General features: G+C 49.5%; 4 protein-coding genes and 4 pseudogenes across 8 annotated transcripts, besides 3 other annotated features; 4 read left to right on the forward strand and 4 right to left on the reverse strand.

The window, feature by feature from the left end:
• Window positions 1-25504: part of a sequence feature (contig 1.2 1..168814(-1)) that runs on past the window's edge.
• Window positions 884-2461, reverse strand: ANIA_00010 (annotated as a pseudogene). Its single transcript has 4 exons — window positions 1565-2461; window positions 1429-1509; window positions 992-1367; window positions 884-939 (listed from the first exon to the last, which is right to left on the reverse strand). Coding segments are annotated over exons 1-4 (1410 nt in total).
• Window positions 3479-7567, forward strand: ANIA_00009 (uncharacterized protein; the record flags this gene model as incomplete). Its single annotated transcript, XM_652521.1, has 1 exon — window positions 3479-7567. The coding sequence occupies one exon, from the start codon at window positions 3479-3481 to the stop codon at window positions 7565-7567; it is 4089 nt and encodes a 1362-aa protein (XP_657613.1).
• On the reverse strand, window positions 10025-10348 carry ANIA_10004 (annotated as a pseudogene). The gene is made up of 2 exons: window positions 10285-10348; window positions 10025-10206 (listed from the first exon to the last, which is right to left on the reverse strand). Coding segments are annotated over exons 1-2 (246 nt in total).
• Window positions 10483-11990, forward strand: ANIA_00008 (annotated as a pseudogene). Its single transcript has one exon. A coding segment is annotated over exon 1 (1508 nt).
• On the forward strand, window positions 12642-13577 carry ANIA_00007 (uncharacterized protein; the record flags this gene model as incomplete). The annotated part of the gene is made up of 1 exon (XM_652519.1): window positions 12642-13577. The coding sequence occupies one exon, from the start codon at window positions 12642-12644 to the stop codon at window positions 13575-13577; it is 936 nt and encodes a 311-aa protein (XP_657611.1).
• Window positions 13990-14361, reverse strand: ANIA_00006 (uncharacterized protein; the record flags this gene model as incomplete). Its single annotated transcript, XM_652518.1, has 2 exons — window positions 13990-14298; window positions 14350-14361. The coding sequence occupies 2 exons, from the start codon at window positions 14359-14361 to the stop codon at window positions 13990-13992; spliced, it is 321 nt and encodes a 106-aa protein (XP_657610.1).
• Window positions 14841-15417, reverse strand: ANIA_00005 (protein lbuA; the record flags this gene model as incomplete). Its single annotated transcript, XM_652517.1, has 2 exons — window positions 14841-14990; window positions 15112-15417. The coding sequence occupies 2 exons, from the start codon at window positions 15415-15417 to the stop codon at window positions 14841-14843; spliced, it is 456 nt and encodes a 151-aa protein (XP_657609.1).
• Window positions 16711-16769: a sequence feature (Short protein (ANIA_11256, CBF90401.1) was converted to a misc_feature.).
• Window positions 16803-16827: a sequence feature (Short protein (ANIA_11256, CBF90401.1) was converted to a misc_feature.).
• On the forward strand, window positions 17683-23533 carry ANIA_00004 (annotated as a pseudogene). Its single transcript has one exon. A coding segment is annotated over exon 1 (5851 nt).

Genomic DNA, 25504 nt, shown 5'->3' on the forward strand with positions numbered 1-25504 from the left:
TCACTCGGCCAACTCCCAATTGAGCAGAACGTCAAGAAATCATGCCAACGCTTCGTCGAAGCTTTCCCACCCCTGTCTCAGACTCAGAGTTCAGCCGGTGACTGCCAAGTTGCGAAGGAATCGAATGCTTGTTTCTCACCAGCCAATCACCATCCGCATCTAGCCAGGTGGGCTGCGCCCTGGGACTGTTCCGCTTGGACTACGGACGGCCACCGCTGATCCCGAGAGGCGGCAGGCGCTTACGGCGGCGCGCCCTGTCAGGCCCACTTGACACAATGTGATTGTGGGCCCGCAGCGCTGGAATCATTGCCGATTGGTATAGATATATGAAATTGTGTGGGGCGATTCTGAATCCTTATTCCAAAGTGGACACTGCTGTGCCCTATCAGCAGACGACCATCCCGATGTGACAGTCGTTTTCGACCTGCAATTAGTAGCGAAAATGACGTTTTTGAAGCACATACACACGACATTATACTGATATCGTATTCAGGTAGTAATAGCCATGGTGGTGAAGGTATATAGGTCTTTCAGGGGTCGCAGAAGTAGTGCGGGAGCCGCATCTGTTATCCATAATAATTAACAATGTGTGTCTCTGGGTGGGCTTCAGGCGTTAGGCGGCAAATTATGTGCTTTCGAGCCTTAAGACTATGGCAGCCTAGGTTGCTTTGATTGGCAGTGTCATTATCATTCAAGGCTGTATCTCAGCCCCCTTGGCTATACAATTTTAGGGTTATAGCACAGTAAGACGCATCACGTGCATATAGGGCAATATGTTGTTCTACTGGGACTAACTAGACAAATACATGGTTCTCAGTCAATTCCCGTTCCAAGAACCATTTCAGCACTGTTAAGGCATAGACCTCCGGACCGAAGGGGCCGATCAAGAGGAGTTCGAGTTATCGGCACAGGAAAACGCCGAACCTATGTTGTTAGCCACTTTCACAGACCCCACGCGAGATGGTCCAGGATCAAAAGATCAAATGCTTACCGATCTGTCCAGTCGCATAGGCGTCAATGATTTGCTTGACGACTCCATACGTCGCGCCAACCAGGAAGAAGACACCAAGAAGAACGAGGCCGATATGCAGCAAATACACGACCTTCTGCATAAGCGACTCCTTCCTGTAGTGCCCGTGGTCATACAGCCAGAGCAGTCCGGGAAGACTCATCGCAAGCGGCGCAAAACAGACTGAGCCGACGAGTGCAATGAGGTAATTAAAGATTGGGATCGATTCGGCCAGGATAAAGGCCAGCGCTCCGAGCAATGTTGTGCAAGCTAGCCAGGTGCCCCAGTGGATAATGCTGTTGGACTGGAGGTGAGAAGTTTTACCGAGGATGCGAACGAAGACGTATTTTGCACCGACCTGGTGGATTGTGATATGCATTAGAGAGAATGGAGAAAGTCAGTTTCCTTCGAACGCTTACATGTAGGTAGAGAGTGCCGCTGACGATCAGGCCAACCAGGGCGACGCCATAAGACACCATCTTGATAGTTTGTCCCGCGCTCTATGTACTATCAGCCAACTACTAGTCTAAGAGATAATAAAGGAATAATACACACCCCAAGCGACGGGCTGGCAACCCACATACCGCACCAGCGATAGACGACCAGCCCAAAGGCAAGATACGAAGCTGTCACCAGACTCATACAGTAATACAGCGGCTTCTTGTATTCCTTCGGGTTACGCATCTCAGAGATGACGGGTAAGAACGCGCTGGTCCCAGCGGAAGAGACGAAAATGGTGCTCGACGCGACCATCCCACCCGCGAACCCGGGGTTGTTGATGGCAACGTATCCCAGGTCGTAGGGACCTTCCTGCGGCGCAGCCGCTGGTCGGTCCCGCTGCGTCACGCCGACGACGACAATGAAGACTGCGATGTAGATAGACAGGAACCCGACGTAGCTCAGCCAACCGACGTGTTCGAGCTTGCGGATTGACGCAGTCGCAATGATGACCGCGGTGGCTAGAAAAGACCACCAGACGGTACACGCCGCATGATGCGACAGAGCATTGAGCGCGGTCGACACGCCAACGATGCCACTGCCCGTCACCAGGACGTAGCCAATGATAAAAAGAAGGCCTGTCACTTCCTTGCCGACGATACCCAGGGCCACCTCAGCCATGTCAGCGATGGAGTGGCAGTGCGGGTGCTTGAGGCGGAAGTTGCCTAGGATCACGAAGCAGTACGTGTTGAAGGCTCCCCAGGCGACGATGCTGATGGACCCTCCCACAGCGCCGAGTGCATACAGGGCCGATGGCAGCGAGAGCACCCCGGTCGCAAACAGGATCTTGATGAAGATGACGGTGGCATTGAACCAGCCCACCTTGCGGAAGTCGACCCCGGTCGTCGTCTTCTTGAAGACCTCGCCATCCTCGTCGAAGAACGTATCGGCATGAGGACTTGTACGCTCAGCGTCATAAGCCTCCTGGGCTCTTGCCTGATCTTTCTCCGCCATCGTGAAGTAGGACGCGGTTGGAAAGATGCAACGACGAAAAAGAAAATCCCAGTATACTTGTCAGAAAAACGGTAAAGGGGATAAAAAACAAATCGACGAGGGGAATCAGCAAAGCAAGCAAAGGGGGTTAAAGGGCAAAGAGATTTGGAATCAGTCCCGTCTGCCACTGCTCTGCTGGTTGATCTTGTCCCACTCAAACGCGAGATAATTGAAGCGAGCCTAATATCAATGCAAAGGAAGGAACTGCAAGAGAAGGATTGTGGCCCACAGGCTAGAGGATGCTCCAAGTACGACCATTTGTTTCTCAACACTGATGCACTAGCACGCCACTAATCATGGGGATGCATCCCACTAGACAGGGGTGCTCGCCATGTCTGCCATTTTCAGCATTTGGACCGAAAAAAAAGCAAAAATGCAGCGAACAGTAGATGAGCTTCGAGCTTGCAGTCGATGGTTCGTGTAAGTGTAACAGGGTGTTGAAAGGGATGGCATTAGCTCCCAATCGAACAGCACGTTCACTCCTACAACACTGACGCAGATCTCTACACGTGGAACAGCCCATGGCTTGCGGGAAATGTGCAGGGATATCATAACGAATGCAGGGTGCCAATGCAACGGGCACATATCAAATGTGAAGAACTACAGGCGGAAACCCTACATGGTTGTCGAGTCATGGCCCAACGGTCATTGCACCCTTAGAGTCAGTCTGACCGACTCGTACAGCGAGCAGAACTTGGCCCCATGAGTTGACGCGGCTTGACTGCACGAGATTGTCCCTCAAGGTCATCTTGTCGCCAATTCATGCATCATGGCCCACCGGCTGTTGCGATTGGGCAATTCGATTCCCTCGGCCGCTCTCCAGGGTGGGTTGATCACCCTCGCCGTCTTATTCCCCAGAGGAGCTATATGCATCTCCCCCTCTTCTTCTTATCTCTCGTGCAAGCGCACACTCTCCCCTATCTCCCTCTCTCCTTGAGCTCAGAAGATTATCCCTAATCCTCAACATCATTCATCATCATGCCGATCAACACCGACAACGATGGCTACCGTCTAGGAGCCGACGTGGGCGGCACCTTCACAGACGTGTATGCCCTCACACCAGAAGGGCAAATTGCGCGGGCCAAAGTGCCTACGACAGTGGAAGACCAAAGTATCGGAATCAAGAACGGCATTAGCCGCGTACAGCAAGCATTGAGAGAGCGATCCGCTTGGGACGGCAAATTCCAGTTCATCCACCACGGCACGACTGTCGCGACAAACGCCGTCCTCGAAGGCAAGGGCGCGCAGACGGGGCTGATCGTCACCGTGGGCCATAAGGATATCCTCGCTGTGCGCCGGTCGCAGATCCCCGGGGGTCTCGGCGCGTGGCTGCACTATACTCCTCCCGACCCGATTGTCCCTCTCGAGCGCGTGATACAGTGTTCGGAGCGCATGTCTGTTGATGGGAAGACGGTTGTTCCCGTTGATGTAGCGACGCTTCGTGGCGAGTTGCAGAAGGCTTGGGTCAAGGAGAGACCAGAGGCTGTAGCGATCTCGTTGCTGAATTCGCACGCAAACAGCGAGCATGAAGACGTGGTTGCTGGCGTGGTCCGCGAGGTGCTGGGATCTAATATCACAATCATCTGCTCGAGCGATGTTCTTCGCGAGGTCGGTGAATACGAACGTACCGTGACGACTTGCACCAATGCGCTCATCAAGCCCGTGGTTCAGACGTATCTCAGCAATTTGCAGACCCTGCTCGCAGAAGATGGGGACGTCATTCGCATTCTCAAGTCAGACGGCGGACTAACAAGTCTGGATCTCGCAGGGCAGCTGCCCGTGAATATCCTCATGTCTGGCCCTGCTGGGGGCGTCCAGGGCGTCGCAGACGTTGTAACGCGAAACACTCAATATAGAAATCTAATCACCTTCGACATGGGTGGAACCTCTACAGACGTCGCCTTGGTTTACCAGGGCAAGCCCCGGCTCCGCCGTGAGACAGTCGTAGGCGATCTAACTGTCCGCTCGCCCGCTGTGGATATACGAACCGTTGGAGCCGGCGGCGGCTCAATCGCGAAGTATATGCACATCTCAGAAACACTGCGCGTCGGACCAGAAAGCGCCGGTGCAACGCCCGGCCCTGCGTCGTACAACAAGGGCGGCACTGAAGCGACAGTGACCGACGCGAATCTCGTCCTGGGTTACTTGCCGGATACCCTGCTGGGAGGAGAATTCACGCTGAACGCGAAGGCTGCATGGGCGGCTGTCGAGCAAATCGCAAAGCAGATGAATCTGCCTGTGACGCAGACAGCCGAGGACATAAATAATCTGGTGAATGAGACCATGTACGGCGCCCTGCGGCTCGTCTCCGTAGAGCAGGGCTATGACCCTAAGGACTTTGCGCTTGTTGCGTTTGGAGGCGCCGGGCCTCTGCATGCCAACGCTGTCGGCAAGCTGCTTGGTGCCTGGCCTGTCATTGTGCCTCCTTTTCCTGGCACGCTCTGCGCCCTGGGCGATGCAACTACAAGGCTGAGCCACTCGCAGTCCTCGTCGTTTATACGTCAACTGGCGGCAACAACCTCGCAGGAGGTGAAACGTCGCTTTGAGGAACTGGAAATGTTGTGCAGAGAGACTATGCTGTCTTCAAACGCAAACCAGGAAATCCCGCTTGATATCACCTACCACATCGATCTGCGCTACAGCGGTCAGGCTCTGAATTTGACAGTCGAGCTGGAGCGAGATGATCTCTCACTGGCCGACGAGGAATGGAGGAAGGTCCTGCAGACCAAATTCGACCAGCTCCACGACCAGCAGTTCAAGTACTGCCTCCCCAATTTCAAGCTGGAATTGATGCGTCTCGAGGTCGTTGCTGTTGATGCCAGGCCTCCCATCGACTACCCTCATCTCAGCAAAGCTACGTCAAGCAAACCACCGGCTGCGGCCCTAGTGTCGACGAAGACGATTATTGTGGAAGGCTGCGAGATTGAGGCGGCGCTCTGGGACCGCGAGAAAGTGAGCCAGCAGGGGGTCCGCCTGAACGGGCCATGCATCATCACTGAAACAGACAGCAACACTCTGATTCTGCCTGGCTACTACGGAGAAATCGACTCAATTGGAAATATCCTCATTCAACCGGTGGACGGGGTGACACGCGAAGAAACAAAGGACGAAAATCCAGAAATTGCGATGAAGACGGTGCAATCGACGCCCTTGATCCCCACCCTCATCGCCTCTGCCCTCGCCTCGATCCGCAGCGAGATGGACACACTTATGCTGCGCTGCAGTATGTCCCCCGCGATTCGAGAGCAGCAGGATGAATTCAATGTGATCACTACGGCCGAGGGCAAGATGCTCGTCGGCCAATTTGGCAGTTTTATTACGCAGTTCCTGCGAGCGTGGAAAGGCACCATTGAAGAAGGCGATATGTTTATCACTAATGATACATACATGATTGAAGGCGCTGTGACGCACTTGAATGACGTGATTGTCCTCCTGCCCATCTTCCACGAGCACAGACTGCTCGGGTGGGCGTCGCAGTTTGGACACCTTACTGACGTTGGAGGTATTGTTCCAGGCAGTATGTCTATCAATGCAACGTCTGTCTTCGACGACGGCGTCCAGATCCCTTGTATCAAGCTGTACTCGAAGGGAGTCATGAACTCGGACCTTGTTGACCTGCTATGCCGTAACTCGCGCCAGCCTGACTGGTACCGGTCCGACCTGATGGCAATCATTACTGCGTGCCGCACAGCTGCTAGTCGAGTCTGCGAGCTGGCCACACGATTCGGAAGCGAGATATACCTCGCGGCCTGCAATGAGCTCCTCCTGCGCAACCGCGTCGCCATGGCCAAGATCATTGACACCGACTTCGACCCCGAGCCGACGACATTCACCGACTTTGTCGATGACGATGGCCACGGCGTTGGACCCTGGGCACTCACCTGCACAACGAAGAAATTCCCAGGTGGCCGCCTCCTCTTTGACTGGAGCGGAACTTCCCCTCAGAGCGACCACAGCATCAACTTCTACCTCTCAGAGACCATGTTCAAGATGTTCATCGGCTACTACATGATCGCTGCTGCAGCCCCTGGGACAGTGATCAACGACGGTTTCCACGACCTGATCGATGTGTACATCCCCGAGGGGAGCATTCTCAAGCCCGTCAGGCCGGCCCCAATCTCCTGCCGAACGCATATGCTCGGCCGTACAATGGACGTCATGCAAGCACTCATCGCGAAGAAGAACCCGGTTTATGCGGCCGCCGCAGGCTTCAGCGACTCTCCGCACTTCTTTTACTCGGGCTACAAGCCCGACGGCGAGTGGTACCAGTTGTACCAGATTGGCTTTGGCGGTGTTCCCGCGCGACAGGCCGGCGACGGGCTTGACTGTCACTGCCTTTTCCCCGCTATCAAGTCCATCCCGACAGAAATCATTGAGCTGAATTACCCTCTTCGCATTGAGGCGAATGAGAGTGTCCCTGATAGCGGAGGGCCGGGGTTCTTCCGTGGTGGGAACGCGCAGCGCACTCTCTACCGCTTCCTCTCACGCGGAGAATTCAGTCTGCATGATGATCGGTGGTTCACGAAGCCGTGGGGAATCCGCGGGGGAAAGCCGGGTTCGCGGTCGAGGAAGGTGCTCTATCGGTACTCGAAATCGGAGACTGAACCGCCCGTTGAAGTCCTCCCCTCGAAATGTGACCATGTCCGTGTTGATCCCGGGGACCTGCTTGAATGGGTAACCTGGGGAGGTGGTGGACTGGGCGACCCTCTCACACGACCAGCTGAGAAAGTCGCACTGGACGTGCGTCGCAAGCTTGTGACGATCGAAGGAGCGTATCAGAATTATGGAGTGGTCGTGGGTACGGAAGACCTCATTCTCAACGAAGCTAAAACTGAAGCTCTACGAAAGACCCTTGCCGCAGCCCGTGATGCAGCAGGAGGAGCGAGAGAGGGATATGATCGGGGCGGGAGCATCGAGGAGTTGAGGCAGTCCTGCCTGAAGGAAACGGGACTTGCGCCTCCAAGCCCACAGTGGGAGGTCGACCTTTACGGGCCGCACGTGCAGATTCCCTATGTGCAGAAGTGGTACAAGCATATGAAGGAAGCTGGCGGGTGGGATTTGAAGTAGGTGATGGCCTTAATGGTGGCATTCATGTAGCGCCCAAGAACGCGGAGGAAGTTAATGTTGGGCCAGCTCAATTCAAGCACGATAGAACTGATCACTCTAGACAATCAAATATCCTAACCACTATTATTCGAATCAAGTGCGTGCACACGAGCACTTTGTTCTCGTGATAACACCCTGTAGACCGATAATATAAGCAACTCAACTGATAAGCCAATTCCCCTGATGAATCATTGTCATGTATATGAAACAAGAGCAAGAGTGCGAGCCCTCAGGCTATCTTCATTGAGGATGACATGGTGGTGTCCGTGACTACATACCACAGTGGGTTCCGTACCAGCAATGATATCAAGATCATCTATAATGTTCTTCCCGGTCCGCAGGCAAGCTGGTGGTGTGGTACCTGTGGTATGTTAAGCATAGTGGTCGAGGAAAGAGACACTAAGTTGGCTGCATGCCTTGGGGTCAGTGGCTCTACCGCAGGCTGAGGATTAGCAATCTTTTAAATACACTCTAAAGAGCAGCTACTCGCTGGTGGCTGACCGTCTAGGCTGTGGGTAGCCTATCATTCATATCCTATTCTCGCATAGCTAATCGATCAAGGCAAGATATGTCGCAGCATGGGTGGAATTTGCCACGGTAACAGTCAAGCGCATCGGTGTCATTCTCGGTTCAATTGTCCGAATCTGGAGAGCAGCCATCTAAGTTCTTCAAGGGTGGGCTGTCGCCGAATCGGAGCCGTAATGTTGAGAGGCTCAGTGTGGTCACTCGCAGCAAGCGTCCGGGTAACTGCTCGTATCCCCAATTGAAGCCAGGATTTGCCTAAAATCAGACTGGGGGGGCAGGTCCTGATGGGCCGTGACAGTCGTATCCCATCGTCGAGTGAACTTTTGCCTTCACCCCAATTTGTTCAGCGTTGTGAAGATTGGAGGCATTGGAAGCAGAATACCCTTCTTGTTGCAGGTCTCTTTTAGATCATAAAAACCACTTTTTGATGACCTTGATGTCCTTATATTCAGCTCGCCGCTGATTATAGCGCTTTATAACGCGGATCACAACAAATGTTCCAGCCGCTGCGTTTGATAACAGGAAACCTCCTAAGCGGACTATTCAGAGGGTTTTGTTGTCATCAATTATTTCGAACTGGATATATTCAGTGTACTGTCATACTGATGATAACGGAAAAAAGGGCCAGCCTTGGTAAATTAAGAGGATCCATATAATGAGTAAACTGATTTGCCATAACCGAGTGATAGAGGTAAATACATTAACATCTAGAAGCTTTATACTTTCCAGATATGCTCTATACAAACATATACCATAGTAAATACAACCAGAGAATCTGGAAAACACGGCATACCATCAGTTCAACCGTGCTTGAGCCATAAGTGTTAACGCGGTCAACGTATAACGTGCCCTCACTGCCTTGCCAATTTTAGCAGCGCGGGCGGGATCGGCGATAGGGAGGAAGGCTGTTGCGACGATGAGGGTGCCTTATATATTCGTCTGGTGAGTTGGAACTGTCAGTCTAATCTAGACTTCCGCCTCAAATGATTTAGTAGAATCCCAGGAGCAAACATACCTCGATGTTCATCCACTACTCTTGCACAGAGGAAGTCTCTATAGAAGCAAGCGGAGAACATCAGCGGCAGCAATAACGAGAATGTCCTAGCTCTCTACAGAGGCTGGAAACTCGCTCATGGCTTTTTCATCTCCAACATCGGCGACACAGAACTGGCGCAGAGGAGCAATGACTGGATTTCTTCAAGCTTGCCAGGGGTACGTCCGTTGAATATGATTCTGCCTACGCCGGTGCGTGCAAAGAAGACTGCTATTGCGGGATTGATTCAGCTGCTCTGGCGAGTATGATGTGCTAGAATCTGGATGAAGTGATGCATGAGGGGTGGATCAAGTACAGCTCCTGTGATGACGACAGTCTTCCCGCTGGCACTGAGCTCCGGTCGAGAATGGGAGATAGCAGAGTAGGACTTATTGTGCGAGGTGGCCGTGGAAGAGGGCAAAGGTGGCTGCACCGAGGCTTACTACCTGGGTGCGAGTAATGCGGTTGGAGGGAATTGGGTTATGGCCGAGCTTGGTTGAGTTGTGTACTCAAAAACCCATTTGAAATTGATTTCTTATTATTGTACTAAGCACTGTACTCAGGACAATCTGCCTTAAAGATCTAGCATACGCTACAGAGCTCACCCCAGGCATGATGCTCGGGATGATTGTCGCGCCCACATCCAGATTTATCGCGTATTTCGCTCTACAGGATGAATCGACTTCTGGCATTTCTAACTACCGACATAATGGTCATATTCGCTTCGTAAAGACTTCTATCAAACGTGCTCCACATGTACATCATTCTGTTCTCCGATCTTAGAACTCTGAACGTGAGCGCCAGGATAGTTGTTGAATATTCTGAGTGGCTTGCCGTCCCGATATGAATTACAGAACAAACTATGCAGGGTCATGATGGAAAGGCCATCCATTCACGCCTGTAGTTAACATCGTTCCGGCTTTTATTTCCTCTCTCTTAGCTTTTAGTTTGTCGACATCCCAGTTCGCAAAGACATATCGACCGTTCAAGAACGCTCCCTCTTCGCTTGTCAACCATACCGTGAAATTTGCGGGGAGTTCGGCTGTACATGGTTCACACAGAGTCAGCATACTATCTTCGGCGGTCCTTTGATTGTTTGGATAAAATTAAGGTTTCTCACCATCATCAAGCGGAAGCGTGTCCGGGTCTGCTCCCAATTTATTGGTCAATGCTGTATAAACCATGCCTGGGTTGAGTGCTGCCGCAAAGACGGATGGGTTTTCTGCGGCAATACACGCGATGAATCTGGTCAGCGCAAACTTAGACGTAATGTATCCTGATAGCCCCGGGTTTGTAGCAGGCGGGAAGGTAATCAAGAATGGATGGCCCTAGCAATCGAAACATCCGCAGTGACTGGTACGACCTTTTACACCCGCAAGTCTCATCAATCTTCACCCGCGACAGAATTCTCCACCAGAAGCGACGCCAACTGTGGACTAAAGCCTTAAGTAGTACATGTATTCACCTGTTTACCAGATCTAATTTGAATTGCAGTAGCTGACAAGGAGCAAAAGCAATCCAACTATATACTCGCCGGATTCTATCCAAAATATACGCGCTAGAAAGCCTGATTGCAACTGCAGCAGACGAGGGCAAACCTGTTCTAATTAATGAGGTAATGTACTGGTTTGCCTTTGACTCGGTGGGCGATTTTGCGTTCAGCGAGGATTTTGGTATGCTGAGGAATGAGGGGTGGCATGATGTGATCTGGATGTTTCGCTCGGCATTGGCACTACTAGGCCCGTTCAGCCCAGCAATTTGGATGCCGCGTCTTGCATTCAGTTACATCCCCGGGCTATGGAGAGTCAAGTGGTGGTTCAACATGCTGGAATTCTGCGATCGGTGCATGGAACAGAGGATGAAGGTAGGAGGTTTACTATCTGCCCACCAACCTACAAGACAGTGCTAGCTGATGGACACCTAGAAAACACCTAAAGAGAGTAACATTGCTTCATGGTTTCTCAAAGACCATAAGGTCCATCGTCAAAACGCTTGGCTCAGTGGTGATACCGCAACGCTCGTTGTAGCTGGAAGGTACAGCCCCTGCCTACGGAATGCCTACACTTTCCGACCCATAAATGCTAACCTCTAGGGGTTACATTAAAGCGACACCAATGCACCAACACTGGTACATCTGTTTTATTTCCTCGCACGGTACCCTGAGCACACCGAGAAGATATGGTAGGAGCTTGTATCAGTGAATGCTGAGGACCCAGTCGCCCTGGCTAAACTACCGCACCTGAACGGGGTCATTAACGAAAGCATGCGCCTCCTCCCTGCAGTTCTCACCTTTGGCTCTCGAACTACCCAGCCAGAGGGATTGACAGTTGAGGGCACTTTTATTCCAGGCGGCGTGAAAATCAGTGCGCCTAGGTACACGATTGGGAGATGTACGCTTATTCCCCAAACACTATTAAGCTGATTCAAGATCAGTGTCTCAGGCACTCCTAGTGCTAAAGTTTTGTGTTAGTGAAATCTGCATTCGCTGAAACCCACGAATTCATCCCTGAATGGTGGTATTCGCGACCGGACCTCGTCAAAGATCGACGGGCTTTCGCACCGTTTGGCGTCGGTATGTGTTCGTGGCCATATACCTAGCAAGGTTTGTTGACTGGTTGGTTAACAGGTAGCACAAGCTGTGTTGGCAAGAGCCTTGCTCTTGCGCAGATTCGGCTGGTCACCGCGGCTTTGGTCAGCAAGTACAAATTTCAATTCACGCCGGGAATGGGCAGCGGCGAGGCTGTCGAGGGGGAGATGAGAGAACAACTCACTGCCCAGCCGGGTCATTGCTACCTCAACTTCATAAGACATGTTGGGCAGGAATAGGTTGTACTGGCGATACTGTATCCCGGCGGCCAGGGCATGCTGGATTTAATATAGCATATGATGGTGGTTTTGGTTCTAATCGTAGCTCAAGAAACAGCTTACGCTTTATTGGAAATCTTGCAATAGGAGAATGATACCAGAAATCAGTGGGCCAGAAGTACAGCTACAGCACCCCCATTCCAAGCTCAGTAGAGTATCTGCAGCATGCAAGTTTAGATGGATACATACAAGACCATCTTAGACCACATTGACACAGCGAATCCCCAGTAACTCGGTAATCTCTGCTTTTGCATCATGTAACGGGCGTAGGCAGTATTTTTTCAACTGGCTGTCCTGTATAAACGAGTATCACAAGCTTAGAGAAAGAAACAAAAGATAGAAGCGCAGATATCTTCCTCCTCCCTTTATCAACCTTTCTGACTTCCCGGACCTGTATGCCGACGGATCCCTTTTCCAAAGTTATGAGGACGGATCTCCTTTCCTAAGCTTCGAGGCCGCAATTTCCGAAGCTGTACACTGATGTTGCAGAAACCTTATTTAGAACTAGGTTGAGGGCATGGCCGACAACCAAGATCCAGGCCATAGCCTGTGACACAAACAATCTGCTGCCTCTCACTATCCCCGGCGGAGTCCATCAAAGACAGCACCTTGATGGCGGTGATCTCGCTGGGAGTCTTCGAGCACATCTCCAACTTTGAGTCTTGGGTTCGACATGTCAAAGGAGCGGCCGCGTTGGTGGTTGCCCGCGGCAAATCGCAATTCGCCCGTAGGTCTGCCATCCTGATGTTCAACCAGGTGCGCGCCGATATGGCAACGGCTTGTATCCAGACCGTGCAGCCGTTTCCGGCCGACTTGCAGGAGCTGCAGGAAGAGGCGACCAAATATACCGACCGTTGGGATGCATCATGGCTAGCTGGCATCCTCGCCACGCGGTGCGCAACTCTTTTCGCGGGCGTCGCAAAGAAGCATCAGGACAAGTTTCTAGAGACACCCAGATCCTGGGCGGACTTTCTAGAAGAAGCAATCGCGATTCAGAGTGATTTTCAGCATGTTCTTGATATGCTCGCTCTGCAAGAACCGTACATAACTACCAGGGAACTCCGTGGGAGTACGACTTTCGTTTCTTGTAATGGCCAATATGACCTATACAAGACAACCTGGGCAATAAGGCTTTGGAACAACTGTCGAACGGTGGAAATTATCGTTTGCAAGATTATATGCTGGCTTATAAACCAGATCCTGACAGAGGAGTCGGCTCGTCCCGCTTCGAGCCAGCTGAAGCTTCAATCAAAGCTCCGGTATACCATGCAGGTTATTTCAAGACGAAGCACGGACATCCTGGCCAGTGTTCCACAGGGTCTAGGGCTCGTCTCGGTCCCTGATGCGGATATACCCCAGGAACCCAGCGTGTCGGGTGGGTATATGCTGATCTGGAATCTGTATACCGTCGGTAAATCTCCTGCTATCAGTGCTCAAGATCGCCAATGGATCATCAAGCAACTGAAGGGTATCAGTGAGCGCGCAAACATTGCAATGGCATTCGAGCTCGCGAAGGATCTTGTTAAAATAGGACGAACTGAGCATTGAGAGCCGTTGCCTATAGGCAGGCCCCTCCAGAGATCAATTCCAAGAAATCCAAGCGATTTTACCCATCCCCAAACACCCAAACCCATCCAGAGAATCGATCAGGTTGTATTTGGTCTATCCACGGAGTTCTAAATAGACAACGCATCTCAGCCCAGCAGATACGCAAGCCACTGAACAAATTTTTCCCTTTAGCCTGCCCCCGTGCCCTGCGACTTTTTAACTTATCACAATCCGAAAAGTATAAATCAATAAAATTGTCTAGATTAATATCTGATTGAGTAGTACGCTTCTTCCTTTTATACTATTTAGATCTAGTACAGTAAATCGGCAGAAGTTCTCGTGCAACGGCCCGAACCACCACGTAGAAACAAGGACAGACAAGCAGATAGAAGTCGGCAAAATTGTATGGTCTTCACTCTCTAAATCTCAGTGGACGAATTTCTCGTCCTGGGTGAAGCAGTTGCTCCAAGTCGGTCACGTTTCTGCCATCCACGCCCTCAAATTTCTTCCTAGACTCCTGAAAACTCTCTGAGTTGTGCGTATGTTTTTCGAAGAACTCCAGCATCTTTGTAATTTCTGTTGGGCTTAATTGCTTGTAATCTACCACCTCGCCACTCGAGCTAAAACTGCGGTACACTCCGTCGCTAGCAAGATGGGTGAAGCCTTTCAGCGATGGCGAGTGTTTGAGGGTTGGGAAGATCTTCGATGTGTCTTCGTCTTTCTACAGCAATGTCAGCACTGTACAGATGCGAGCTGTCAGGAATATTCTTACTATGCAAGACATGATATAAGCGATCGGTTCGGGTGATATGACGAATCCCTTGATTGTACTGTATAATAGGAAGGGCGTAGTTGAATGGAGGTAAAGATTCCTCTGAGAGATGTGGTGAGGGGTAGCTGATACTTAAAGGAAATTCTGACGTGATGACCAGTGGTCACCTGCCCTGACAAGGGGGGTATAAAGGGGCTTTTAAGCTACTCTACTTAATAGACATACGCATGACCTCATCAGGCAATTCCATTTACCGGTTGCTGATTGGTGAGTGAGTATGTAATGCTCTAGCCATTGAGCAAATAAAGTATGCCCCAGGCACAGGAGATTTATCGCGCATATAAGCCTATTTTTTTCTCGACAATCTGAAGAAGGCTTCGACAAAGAGATAAGGGAAGAATGGAGACAGGATTGCACTAAGACGATGTGTAGACTATCGTTCATGGAGGAATAAGAAGACAAGGAAACAGCTGTGGGAAGCACTGGCCTATTTAGGAAGATGGCAAGGTGTAGGGCAACAGAAAGGTTCCAATCTTTTCACTAAAAGCAAACACCTCCTCCTCCTGGTAAGGCAGCATCAATCTGCGCACAGCCCCGGCAGCCCAAGAACCGACAAGCATCACCACTGGTGCAAGGTTGGCCTACGCAGTAGTAGTCAGCCTGCTGGAGAGGGTTGGCTTCGCGCTTCGACTGAGGTGCCTGATGATTCATGGGGTTTCGAAGCTCAGCAGGAGGTTCAAGCAACTGTTTTTCATCTGTAACTTCGCGTCCGTCGACAGCATCGAAGACAGCGTGCAAATGATCCTCTTCCTTCTTCCATGCTTCGGGAAGGTTCTGAAGCAGATGCTTGAGCTGGTCATTGGTCAAGGGAACATAGTCAATGACGGATTCGTTTTCGTCGTAAGCTCGTGCCACACCGTCGTCCGCGATGTGGACATATCCCAGAGGTACGGATTTCAACTTGGCCATGGCGTCGAAAGCACTGATGCCCTCCTGAGCGGCTACCCTGGGAGCCGCGAGTGACGATGTTGCCATCAGGCCCAGCACCGCAAGGAAAATTGAACGCATGATTGAGAGACAAAAATTTGTTTGAGATTGTTTTTGTATAAGAAGATTTTTGGATTGAGCTTGGAATTCGGTGTTTGTTGTAGCCTCTGGAGAAGACGATCACAGCTCCTGGCAGGTCAATCAAAGTATTTATACCCATACTAACCATAAGACATGCCTGGACTCGCGCAGATGACTGAGACTCCCGGGAGTGTAAAGGACTAACTCCGACACTACGGAAAATAGAGACCACCGTTGGAGGGAGCTGATCAACCTGAATTGCTTTAGTTCATGCTCTAGGCGTTAGAGGTGGGATGTTGGGACATACCGGTGAATGGTAGGATCCTTTGTGAGCTAGCGCTATACCAGCGGCGTCTTAACCACCCTGGAATACTAAATCCCGCACCTGAAAGTCTTTACTGTATGCATTAGTCTCCTGTTGTGTGACCTGGGCAGGCACCTTCCAATCTCATAGGTAAGATCTCATCAGGCTCGGCTCGGCTCGGCTCGGCTCGGACAATCGGGTGAGCGGACCCTTAATGCATGTAAGAAACCAACAGAACAATTCTTTAGAAACACACTAGGATGCAAAGCGCAAGGCAGCCGTCAGTGCATTCTGACAGTTCCCCTCAACCGCCGTCTGGTTATCGACAAGGATTCCTAGAACAAACTGGATAAGACTAGGCTGCGGCATAACCGCAACCGCGGCTATGAGATCGATAACCATCACCATCACCGCAAATTCGAGGTTAACCGCGGTGAAACCGCGGTTAACCTCACTGTGGCCGCACTAGCATAACTCTTGCTTAATTATCAGTTTTGAGCGCCCTGCATGGTAGTTATGAAGCTTATAAATACTTATTAATATCTGTTTTAAACACATGTTCGAGTTTTTCCAATACAGACATCTTATTTGAAGACAATTGCACTGTAAATATAGGAAATTAGAATAAAATATAAAAAGGAGTCTCTAACCCACTGGTCCCTGGGAACGGCAGAATGGTGTAAGACGCTCGGAGTAACGTTATATAAACAGCTATCGGAGCGTCTGGGGGCAGCCACCGGCAAGGTGCCTAGTCAAGACAATAGAGCAAGCCTTATTTGTTAGGAGATTACAAGGTAATAGGTAGGACAGAGCAGAACGAATCGCTTGGAGAGCTAGGCAGCTAATGGTCTTTGGTGCATCTATATATGTATGGCAGTCCGCCGTCGGGCCTCTGTTGGTTACGGTTAGCTGCCCTGTCGGGCCGTTCGCCCAACCAGTCCAATATCTTCCTTCATCGGGATTAATGCCTGAGGGGTCAGGTGTCCATCATGACAACTATCCTCCCCCAATTCCAGCAAACTGTCTCAGTTTGCTCTAGCTACTTTGAGTAATACAATAATTAATAGTATTCTGATAATAGAAGAATAATAGGGTTTCAGGCTTGAATAGAGCCATTAATCAAGGCTTTAATAAAGGAATTTCTGTCTTCAGCTTAGTTAGACTTGTTAAACCCAACCCACGAAACCCGCCCCAACCCGCCCCGACCCGCCAAGAAACGGGTTGGGTTAGACCTTCTAATTATCTATTGGGTTTTGGATATTTTTGGCTGCCCCAAAGCCCGGCGGAGCAACCCGCTGGGTTGCCAAGATATCTGAATAGGTATATTACTGTATTTAGATTATATTTTCTTACTTAGATGGTTTATAATACAATATTTAAATACAGTATTTTATTAACTATGTAAATCACTACTTATTAGAGTAATGATATGCATAACTGGGTTATTTTGGGTTATTTAGGTTGGGTTAGAATTATTTGCTAAACCCATGGGCGGTTTACTGTGAAGGTAACCCACCCCAAAACCCGCGTGGGCGGATCAGCTAGGCCTGAAAACCCGCCCCAACCCGTGGTTTAACAAGTCTATTAAGCATAAATACAGCAAGGTTGGCATCCATTGCACGCAGATAAGTCAGCGCAATGTTGCATATTACATGGTTCAGCTATCACTGCCCCGAGGCGTCCCTCACAAGCTATACCAGTAGTTGACTGTTATGGGTCCTTTGCCTATACAAGGACCTTAGACCTTAGTGACTCGGCCAAGGCCTGCGCTGTCCTGAAGGCGGTGAGCCACCTACAAGACTTCCTTGCAACAACAATCCTTCTTTCTCATTTCTTCTTTAGCGATTCCTTCTTGTACGTACGGCACGTCTAGATAGGAAGATCCATCTAAATACGTCCCTTAACATTAGGAATCGCTCACCAATCTCAATAATAGTATGAGGAGACCTTTTACTATGACAATGGAAGAAGAAAGCGTCGCATTGTTGCTACAGCAGCTCCAGGAGCTCTGTACAGAGATGCGGACTCAGAAACAACAGCTCCAAGAAGAGAATAACAGCTTACGGGCGGAACTACAGGCCGTACAGAACTCGCAACTGAGAAACCATCCACCAGTTACCACTACAGTTACATCCGCAACGCCCACCCCCTACGAACGAAGCTATCCCCGTCCTCGTCACCCGGATGTCGAACCCTTTACTGGAGAAGACCCTAAGGACTACCCTCCTTTCCAGATGAACCTTCGTACGAAGTTTGCAATCAACGCCGCCTGCTACCCTACAGAGGAGGAACAAGTTTACTATGCCTACAGCTGCCTGAGAGGAAAAGCCAGCCAGCGTGTACTACCATGGCTCTTGGCTCGCCAGAAATCTGAGACTCCCGTGCTATGGGCAGAATTCTCCGCGGTACTAGACAAGGCCTTTGGTGACCCTGACCAACAGAGAAAGGCTCTTGTACGAGTGAATACAATGAAGCAAGGGAAATGTGACTTTGAAGAGTTCTTGAATAAATTTGACGAAGAACTTCTTAATGCTGGAGGGATTAATTGGGATGATAACCAGAAGAAGGCCTTGTTGGACACGGCAATTAATGTTGAGTTGCTAAAAGCCATGGTTGGTATTAGGCAGGAGGATTCATACGACAACTACTGTAATCAACTGCGCGAAATCAACCACAACCTCCAGAGAGTGGCCAGGCTTACATGAAAAGGATCTCGCGCTGCTGTCCCCACACATATTGCTTGTACAAGACCAGCAGGAGGCTCTGACCGGACCGGGACCCCTGATCAAATAGACTGGGAAGCCACCCATGCTCAAATTGCAGCCCTACAAAAGGAAGTCGCGGCCCTCCGTACGAAAGGGACCAGGACCCCAAGAAAAGCTAGTCAGGCACCTGCAGAGGAGAAGCAAAAGAGGTTGTCTGAGGGCAAATGCCTATGCTGCGGTGATCCTGACCACTTTATACAAGAGTGCCCTACAAAACCTACCAGGCGCCCTAGGCAGGTGGCCACAGTTCAGGAAGAACAAGACCAAATGGATGACTACAGTGAGAGCGAGTCGGAAAACAAATAACCTCTGTGCAAAGTCGTGTACAGAGGGGTTATACAGCTAGAGAAATACTACTTGATTGGCAAGATTTCAACAGCTCGCGCATGAATACCCCCCTATTCTTGGTGGAGGCACTAGTCAACCATATCTATAATGCTCGTACAATGATAGATACAGGCTGCCTGACCTATGGGGTAATCAGTGACAAGTTTGTCAAGATACATTAAATACCTACCATACCTATCCACCCGAAACCTTTCAAGGGAGTGACTGGGAATATAGAGGAGATTAATAAGATTATACAGGTTCAGCTAGATATCAGGGCGCATACAGAAAAAGGAGCCTACTTCTATGTAATACCTGATAACCTGGGCTATGACTTAATCTTGGGACTCCCCTGGCTGGAGCAACATAATAGAAGGTTAGAGGCTAAGAGGGGCAGGCTGTACCTCTGTACTACTGGAGTCTGTCTATGGAGTACTACAAAGAGGCCCTTACGAAGCTTGGACATAGCACAGATATCAGCTGCAACCATGGACGGATTTATACAAAGGAAAAGGTGCCATGGCCAAGATATCGAGATATTTGCGGTCTCATTGGCAGATATACAGAAGGCACTGGCCCCAAAGAGACATATTGACCCCCGTACGAAGCTACCAAGGCAATACTGGAAATACCTAAGGCTCTTCGAACAAGACAAAGCTGAAGAACTACCACCGCACCGGGGAGATGGGATTGATCACAAAATCGAGCTCGTACGGGAGGAGAGTGGGAAGGATCCTGAAGTCCCCTGGGGCCCCCTTTACAACATGACCCAGGAAGAACTAATAGTCCTCCGGAAAACACTCTCTGAACTACTACAGAAAGGCTTTATCCGCGTGAGCCATTCCCCAGCTGCAGCCCCAGTACTCTTTGTACGAAAACCAGGAGGAGGACTGCGGTTCTGCGTCGACTACCGTGCTCTAAATGCCATTACCAAGAAGGACCGCTATCCATTGCCCCTGATCCATGAGACACTGAACCAAATTGGACAAGCCAGATGGTTTACTAAGCTGGATGTGTCTGCTGCCTTCCACAAGATCCGCATAGCCAAAGGCCAGGAATGGATGACTGCCTTCCGTACGAGATACGGGCTCTTTGAATGGCTAGTCACCCCTTTTGGGTTGGCTAACGCACCGAGTACCTTCCAAAAATACATCAACTGGACCCTCCGGGAATATCTAGATGAATTCTGCTCAGCCTATATTGACGATGTGCTTGTCTATACCAATGGGGACCTCCGCCAGCACCGGAAGCACGTACGAATGGTCTTGAAGAAACTGGAAGAAGCAGGCCTATATTTGGATATTAAGAAGTGCGAATTTGAGTGCAAGGAGACAAAGTACTTGGGCTTTATAATACAGGCAGGGAAGGGAATCAAAATGGACCCGGAGAAGGTGAAAGCAATAAAGGAATGGGAAACCCCTACTACTATAAAGGGCGTCCGAGGATTCCTGGGCTTTGCCAACTTCTACCGAAGGTTCATCCCTAACTTCTCAGGGATCGTACGCCCACTAAACAACTTGACAAAGAAAGGAACACCCTTCTTGTGGACTAAGGAGTGCCAGGATAGCTTTGATCTGCTTAAGGAAAAGTTCATTACTGGACCTGTCCTAGCAACCTTCAACCCTTCCTACCGTACGGTAGTAGAGACCGACTCCTCAGGTTATAATACAGGAGGAGTTCTCTCTCAATATAATGAAAAAGGGGAATTGCACCCATGTGCCTACTTCTCTAAAAGGAATTCCCCAGCTGAATGCAACTACGAGATCTATGACAAGGAGCTACTTGCAATTGTACGATGTCTTGAAGCCTGGGATGCTGAACTGCGCTCATGTGGAGAATTCCAAGTTATTACCGACCACAAGAACCTGGAGTACTTCTTCTCCCCAAGGAAACTGACAGAACAACATATACAATGGTCCTTATTTCTCAGCTGGTTCAACTTCAAGTTAGTATATAGGAAAGGGTCAGCTAATCATAGAGCTGATGTACTTTCATAGAAAGACCAAGACATGCCTGATAATGAAGATGACAGGGTCAAGTCTTGTCTAATGCAACTTTTTACAGAAAAATACTTGGGGAAGATGGTAGTTGCCACCCTCTGACCAACTGAAGAGCAACCATGGGAGCTGTATGAAAAAAGTGATATATAGAAGGAGGCACTTAAACAGGATGAAAGATATAGTAAAGCAGGACTGTGCCTGAAAGATGGAGCAAGGAGATTTCTTCTATACCTATAATTGAAAGTCAGAATCTCAGAATGCCAGCTGGACACCCAAGACCATATCCTCTTCTATAGGAGGAGGTGGGGGCCTGATAGTAAACAGCTCTATATAAGTATAATTCAGGCTGTACATGACTCTATATTAACAGGACATCCTGGCTAAGAGCAAATATATTTGCTGGTTAGCTGTAAATACTTCTGGCCTAATATGTCCCAGGATATCAGAAGATTCATCTGGAACTGTGATATATGTGGGAGGACCAAGTCTTGGAGAGACCAGAGAAGGGGGCTATTAAAGCCCCTCCCTGTGCCTGATCGTCCCTGGCAGGAGGTTTTAATGGATTTTATTATAGACCTACCAGAGAGCAAAGGTTGTACAAATATCATAGTTATCACAGACTGATTAACCAAAGGTGTGATACTAGAAGGAATATCAGAAACTGACTCTGAGAGTGTGGCCTGGGCACTTGTACAAGTACTTATAAGCAAATACAGGATCCTAAAGGCTATCACCTCGGACAGGGGAAGCCAGTTTACAAGTAATACATGGGCCTGCATATATACCCTGACAGGGATCAACCGCCGGCTATCTACAGCCTATCATCCTCAGACTAATAGATCAACAGAGAGAATGAACAGCATAGTGGAAACCTACCTCTGCATGTATACCTGCTATGACCAGAAGGACTAGAACAGGCTACTTCTACTTGCAGAGCTGGCAATTAATAGCTGTACATCAACAGCAACAGGGGTCAGCCCCTTCTATCTAAGCTATGGGTACAACCTCAGCCTATTTACCCCTACCGAGGAGGTAGAGCATCTAGCTGAAGAACCAACCAAGAGTCCTATCCAGAAAGGGGAAGCCATTGTACAGAAAGTTAAGGAAGCCCTAGACTGGGCTCAAGCCTCCATGGCCTATTCCCAACAGAATACAGAGAATCAGGCTAATAAACACAGGAGCCCGGCCACAAACTACCAAGTAGGAGATAAGGTCTGGCTAAGTCTGAAGAACATCCGTACGGACCAACCCAGTAAGAAACTTGACTGGAAGAACACCAAGTATGAGGTTATAGGCCTGGTGGGCAGTCATGCTGTACAGCTGAATACGCCCCCAGGGATCCATCCAGTCTTCCATGTAGACCTGCTTTGGCTGGCTTCATCAGATCCACTTCCTTCCCAGAAGAATAATGATAGCCAGCCCCCTAGCATCATGGTGAACGGTGAGGAAGAATACATGGTAGAGAAAATCCTGGACAAACGTCGCAGGAGATACGGGAGAGGTCACCGGCTGGAATACCTAGTAAAATGGTCAGGCTATGCTCAGCCAACCTGGGAAGCTGCCACAGCTTTGGAGGAAGTACAAGCTCTGGATGAGTGGCTGGATCGTACGAAACAATATAGACTTCAGGACGGCTCACTAAACAGAGATGCATATATAAAGGCTAAAGCAACATGACCTACCCTGTGACCTGTACTTCCTACATAGAGGGAGGGGGGGGTCCTGTTATGGGTCCTTTGCCTATACAAGGACCTTAGACCTTAGTGACTCGGCCAAGGCCTGCGCTGTCCTGAAGGCGGTGAGCCACCTACAAGACTTCCTTGCAACAAGCAACCCTTCTTTCTCATTTCTTCTTTAGCGATTCCTTCTGAGGGTACGGCACGTCTAGATAGGAAGATCCATCTAAATACGTCCCTTACGATTAGGAATCGCTCACCAATCTCAATAATAGTATGAGGAGACCTTTTACTATGACAATGGAAGAAGAAAGCGTCGCATTGTTGCTACAGCAGCTCCAGGAGCTCTGTACAGAGATGCGGACTCAGAAACAACAGCTCCAAGAAGAGAATAACAGCTTACGGGCGGAACTACAGGCCGTACAGAACTCGCAACTGAGAAACCATCCACCAGTTACCACTACAGTTACATCCGCAACGCCCACCCCCTACGAACGAAGCTATCCCCGTCCTCGTCACCCGGATGTCGAACCCTTTACTGGAGAAGACCCTAAGGACTACCCTCCTTTCCAGATGAACCTTCGTACGAAGTTTGCAATCAACGCCGCCTGCTACCCTACAGAGGAGGAACAAGTTTACTATGCCTACAGCTGCCTGAGAGGAAAAGCCAGCCAGCGTGTACTACCATGGCTCTTGGCTCGCCAGAAATCTGAGACTCCCGTGCTATGGGCAGAATTCTCCGCGGTACTAGACAAGGCCTTTGGTGACCCTGACCAACAGAGAAAGGCTCTTGTACGAGTGAATACAATGAAGCAAGGGAAATGTGACTTTGAAGAGTTCTTGAATAAATTTGACGAAGAACTTCTTAATGCTGGAGGGATTAATTGGGATGATAACCAGAAGAAGGCCTTGTTGGACACGGCAATTAATGTTGAGTTGCTAAAAGCCATGGTTGGTATTAGGCAGGAGGATTCATACGACAACTACTGTAATCAACTGCGCGAAATCAACCACAACCTCCAGAGAGTGGCCAGGCTTACATGAAAAGGATCTCGCGCTGCTGTCCCCACACATATTGCTTGTACAAGACCAGCAGGAGGCTCTGACCGGACCGGGACCCCTGATCAAATAGACTGGGAAGCCACCCATGCTCAAATTGCAGCCCTACAAAAGGAAGTCGCGGCCCTCCGTACGAAAGGGACCAGGACCCCAAGAAAAGCTAGTCAGGCACCTGCAGAGGAGAAGCAAAAGAGGTTGTCTGAGGGCAGATGCCTATGCTGCGGTGATCCTGACCACTTTATACAAGAGTGCCCTACAAAACCTACCAGGCGCCCTAGGCAGGTGGCCACAGTTCAGGAAGAACAAGACCAAATGGATGACTACAGTGAGAGCGAGTCGGAAAACAAATAACCTCTGTGCAAAGTCGTGTACAGAGGGGTTATACAGCTAGAGAAATACTACTTGATTGGCAAGATTTCAACAGCTCGCGCATGAATACCCCCCTATTCTTGGTGGAGGCACTAGTCAACCATATCTATAATGCTCGTACAATGATAGATACAGGCTGCCTGACCTATGGGGTAATCAGTGACAAGTTTGTCAAGATACATTAAATACCTACCATACCTATCCACCCGAAACCTTTCAAGGGAGTGACTGGGAATATAGAGGAGATTAATAAGATTATACAGGTTCAGCTAGATATCAGGGCGCATACAGAAAAAGGAGCCTACTTCTATGTAATACCTGATAACCTGGGCTATGACTTAATCTTGGGACTCCCCTGGCTGGAGCAACATAATAGAAGGTTAGAGGCTAAGAGGGGCAGGCTGTACCTCTGTACTACTGGAGTCTGTCTATGGAGTACTACAAAGAGGCCCTTACTAAAGCTGAACATAGCACAGATATCCGCTGCAACCATGGGAGGATTTATACAAAGGAAAAGGTACCATGGCCAAGATATTAAGATATTTGCAGTCTTATTGGCAGATATACAGAAGGCACTGGCCCCAAAGAGACATATTGACACCCCGTACAAAGCTACCAAGATAATACTGGAAATACCTAAGGCTCTTTGAACAAGACAAAGCAGAAGAACTACTACTGCACTGGGGAGATAGGATTGATCACAAAATCAAGCTTGTACAGGAGGAGAGTGGGAAGGATCCTGAAGTCCCCTGGGGCCCCCTTTTACAACATAACCTAGGAAGAACTAATAGTCCTCTAGAAAATACTCTCTGAACTATTACAGAAAGGCTTTATCTGCGTGAGCCATTCCCCAGCTGCAGCCCCAGTACTCTTTGTATAAAAACCAGGAGTGAGGACTGCAGTTCTGTATCAACTACTGTGCTCTAAATACTATTACCAAGAAGGACTGCTATCCATTGCCCCTGATCCATAAGACACTAAACTAAATTAGACAAGCCAGATGGTTTACTAAGCTGGATGTGTCTGCTGCCTTCTATAAGATCTACATAGCCAAAGGCCAGGAATGGATGACTGCCTTCTGTACAAGATATGGGCTCTTTGAATGGCTAGTTACCCCTTTTGGGTTGGCTAATGTACCGAGCACCTTCCAAAAATATATTAACTGGACCCTCCGGGAATATCTAGATGAATTCTGCTCAGCCTATATTGATGATGTGCTTGTCTATACCAATAGGGACCTCCGCCAGCACCGGAAGTATGTATGAATAGTCTTGAAGAAACTGGAAGAAGCAGGCCTATATTTGGATATTAAGAAGTGCAAATTTGAGTGCAAGGAGACAAAGTACTTGGGCTTTATAATACAGGCAGGGAAGGGAATTAAAATAGACCTGGAGAAGGTGAAAGCAATAAAGGAATAGGAAACCCCTACTATTATAAAGGGTGTCTGAGGATTCCTGGGCTTTGCCAACTTCTACCAAAGGTTCATCCCTAACTTCTCAGGGATCATAAGCCCACTGAACAACTTGACAAAGAAAGGGACACCCCTCAGAAGACTAAGGAGTACCAGGATAGCTTTGATCTGCTAAG

This window comes from Aspergillus nidulans, chromosome VIII (genome assembly GCF_000011425.1).
Source record: "Aspergillus nidulans FGSC A4 chromosome VIII".
NCBI lineage: Eukaryota > Fungi > Ascomycota > Eurotiomycetes > Eurotiales > Aspergillaceae > Aspergillus > Aspergillus nidulans.